This window comes from Manihot esculenta, chromosome 8, assembly GCF_001659605.2.
Source record: "Manihot esculenta cultivar AM560-2 chromosome 8, M.esculenta_v8, whole genome shotgun sequence".
Lineage (NCBI taxonomy): Eukaryota > Viridiplantae > Streptophyta > Magnoliopsida > Malpighiales > Euphorbiaceae > Manihot > Manihot esculenta.
In genome coordinates, this window is record NC_035168.2 from 10576829 (window position 1) to 10580069 (window position 3241).

Below are 3241 nucleotides of genomic sequence, written 5' to 3' on the forward strand. Positions count from 1 at the left end.
TAGACTTTGAGCCATGTTGTGTTTAAGTTGGATAATGTCTACTTTATAATTTCAATATTATTTATATTTTCTGACTTTCTTATATATTCATATATATATATATACACGTGTATACGTGTATATCTATAAATAAATAAATGGGTATAAATTTTTAGAGTAACTAATCTTGTGAATATAAATAATTACATAAATTATGACTACAATCAATATATAAATTATCTAATTAAGTTGAATACTCAACTTATTTAAATTTTTTTTGGGTGACAAGTAAACTTTATTGAGAATCTATCATGTATCTTTCTCTGTAGAATTTTTTGAACATTTTGTCTTATAGGATTATTTTCAATTTAAATGTAGAACTCTACAATGACTGTAACAATAGTCCTTATGTTGCATACATAGTTTATTAACTTACTATGTTGTCTTATTAGATTTTGGGTAGAGTTTAGCTCCCAATTATAATATTATATTTATATTTGTGTTGTAATTGTAAGAGTGAGCTGGCTTAAATTTGTTGGCTTGACTGCATTTCCAGCTTTGATGAGTTTTTCTACTTGTTGAGATGTCATTTTACAGCCAAATTCTGTTCATGAGTTCTTGAATTTGGATTTTTTGAATAGGCTTTAGTTTAGGGTTGAATTTTCGTTCTCTGGTTGAGTTGTAAGCGGAGGTATCGTTCGAGTACCGAGTATATCAAAAACTCAAATTTTAATATTTGTGAAAGTAGAATTGATTTTAAACATAAATTAATTTAGATCGAATCGATCTAATTCGATTCGATTTAATTTAATTTGATTAATTAAATTTTTTAATAGACTTTTTATTTTTCACATTTTATTATTTTAAAATTTAATTGAAGTAGTTAAAATTTAGTTATGATTTAATTTCTTTATATTATAAAAAATAATATATAATTATCATCGGTTCAGTTTAATTTTATCGATTTTTTCTGGTTAAAATTAAACTGAATCGAAATAACTAAAATATTTAAAAATAAAAATCAAATTAAATTTAAAAAAAATAAAAAAAATAAAAAATCAAATTAAATTTCTAAATTAATTTAATTCATCAATTTTTTTGTATTTTAATCGAATAATGCTCGCAGCTTATTTTAAGAAAAGATAGCTTTTAACATATTTTTATCTTTTTCTCCTCAATTCTTTTCTCGTTTCCCACTCTACCTTCAAATTCAAAAGCATTCATAACAGGCATCAAAATTTAGGGATAAATCCATGTCGGGTCCTTTTGAATTTTCTTTTGGCTTTTGAGTGTTCACCTCCAAGCACTCTCAGTCTATACATCCATGTAGTCATGTACAAACACGCATGCACAAGCACAGACATATGCTGCTTCCATTTTTCATTCATTCTCACTTGAGTACTCAAACTAGATTTAGCATAAAAGTCCACATTCAACTCTAATATTTCTCTTAAAAATCAGGGCATATATGAGTTTGTAACTTGTTTTATTTTAGTTCCCAATATTTCCCCTAAATTTAAGCTATTATATTATTTTATGATAGAAAAAATAATGTCAATTTTAGTGCTTAGCATGATTAGCTTTCTTCACTGTTCATATTCAAATCGAATCTAACTTTTACCGCTGATGTTTGATGGAGAAAACTTTTGAAACGCACAACTTTTAAAAGTGTGACAAAAGCCACAGGCCTGATCACAAAATTCGATACAGAAATTTCATCTTTTAGAGATCAATTTTGAATTTTAATTATTTTTTTAGATATTTTTATAATTTTACATATTAGAATTTTTTTTTTCTATTATAAATTGATTTTCTTACATATTAGAGACTCAATTTTTAATTTTTGAAAAATTTTAATAAAATTTTTCAATTTGTAATCTATTTTTTCTTTTATTTCGTCTTAAATATTTATTAAAACTCTGAACAAAATCTAATCAGTTCTTTATTGTATAAACTAGAAAATAAAATAATTCAACATTTAAATTATGAATGATCACTTACAAAAGTAGCACAACATTTTATTTTATATAATGAAAATGTTGTTAATAAATAGATAGACATTAAAAAAAAGTATATGCCTTCGATATATAAAAAAAAAAAGAATATTTATAAATTCCTTTTCGATGATCAATTAGAGACGAAATGGCAGTTGTCATAACCTATCATCATTAAACAAAATACATTAGTATTTTAAATACGATAAAATCTAATATCTAATCATTTGCTATATTTATAAAACTTTAAAAAAAAAAAATTACTTACTTGGATCAACTGTGACAAGCATCGCAGTCCCACCGAAATCACAGGTGCCTCCAGCGATCTTTTTCTTCTGCCAGTAACTATTAAATGCATAAGAAGCGTGTGCTACCAAATTATTCGGCTGGAAGCACAATCCATTGGGTTGAATTGACTTGCAATCTGCTCCTGACCCACAAGCATAGTCCAATGCTGCTTGAATTATTGGTTCCGGCAAAGTAGGTTTTGCCACACACCAGACGGCGAACTTCGGCTTTTTATGCGGCGGCGGTGACGGAAATGCAGTGATCGGTGGGTGAACCAAAGGCGGTTGATAGATTGGTGGGCTAAGGCCATGGTAATGCGGTCTAGGGGGGATACTTGGTGGGTTAAGCTCATATTCTGGTGGTCTTGCAATTGGCGTGTACATGGGCGGGATAGCAAAGTTATTTGGTGGGCTTTTGATCGGAAAATTAGAAGACGGAGGAGGTGAGACCACCGTAAACGGTGGTGTTGGTATCAAAGTTGGTTGTGATTCCAAAGGTGGAAGAGCATATGGCTCAAATTCTGTTGGTTCTAACATTCTTTGTTCACCAAATAACCTGGCATCTAATATAAAAAAAAAAAAAACATATATGGTACGACCATTATAAGATGTAATAAAGAGTTTCAAAATTATTATATCAAAATTTAATTATAATAAAACTTTTTAAATTATAAAAATATTTTAATAAAATTTTTAGAATCGATATATTAATTAATGAGTTTCTCATACAGTAAATATATAATATTTTTTAAAAAAAAATTTAAGTTGAAATGCAAAAATAAGTAAAAAGACCAAAATAAGATTACCTTGTATGAGAAGCAATAAACAGAAGTGAAGTCTTACCACTGAGAAGGAGGATGCTGCCAATAAGGACTGCACATATGCTGATTTTGACGTGCTGAAGTCTTGGCTCCATTTGATGAAGTGCTCCAGAACTCTTTCAACTTACCAGTTTTTGTGGATTTTCTGCCATGGAACCAA

General features: G+C 28.2%; 1 protein-coding gene across 1 annotated transcript; it reads right to left on the reverse strand.

Moving 5' to 3' along the window:
* Positions 1 to 2101: 2101 nt before the first annotated feature.
* On the reverse strand, positions 2102 to 3241 carry LOC110621350 (proline-rich protein 1). Its single transcript, XM_021765606.1, has 3 exons — positions 3104 to 3241; positions 2242 to 2823; positions 2102 to 2138 (listed from the first exon to the last, which is right to left on the reverse strand). The coding sequence occupies exons 1-3, from the start codon at positions 3174 to 3176 to the stop codon at positions 2107 to 2109; spliced, it is 687 nt and encodes a 228-aa protein (XP_021621298.1). The 5' UTR covers positions 3177 to 3241; the 3' UTR covers positions 2102 to 2106.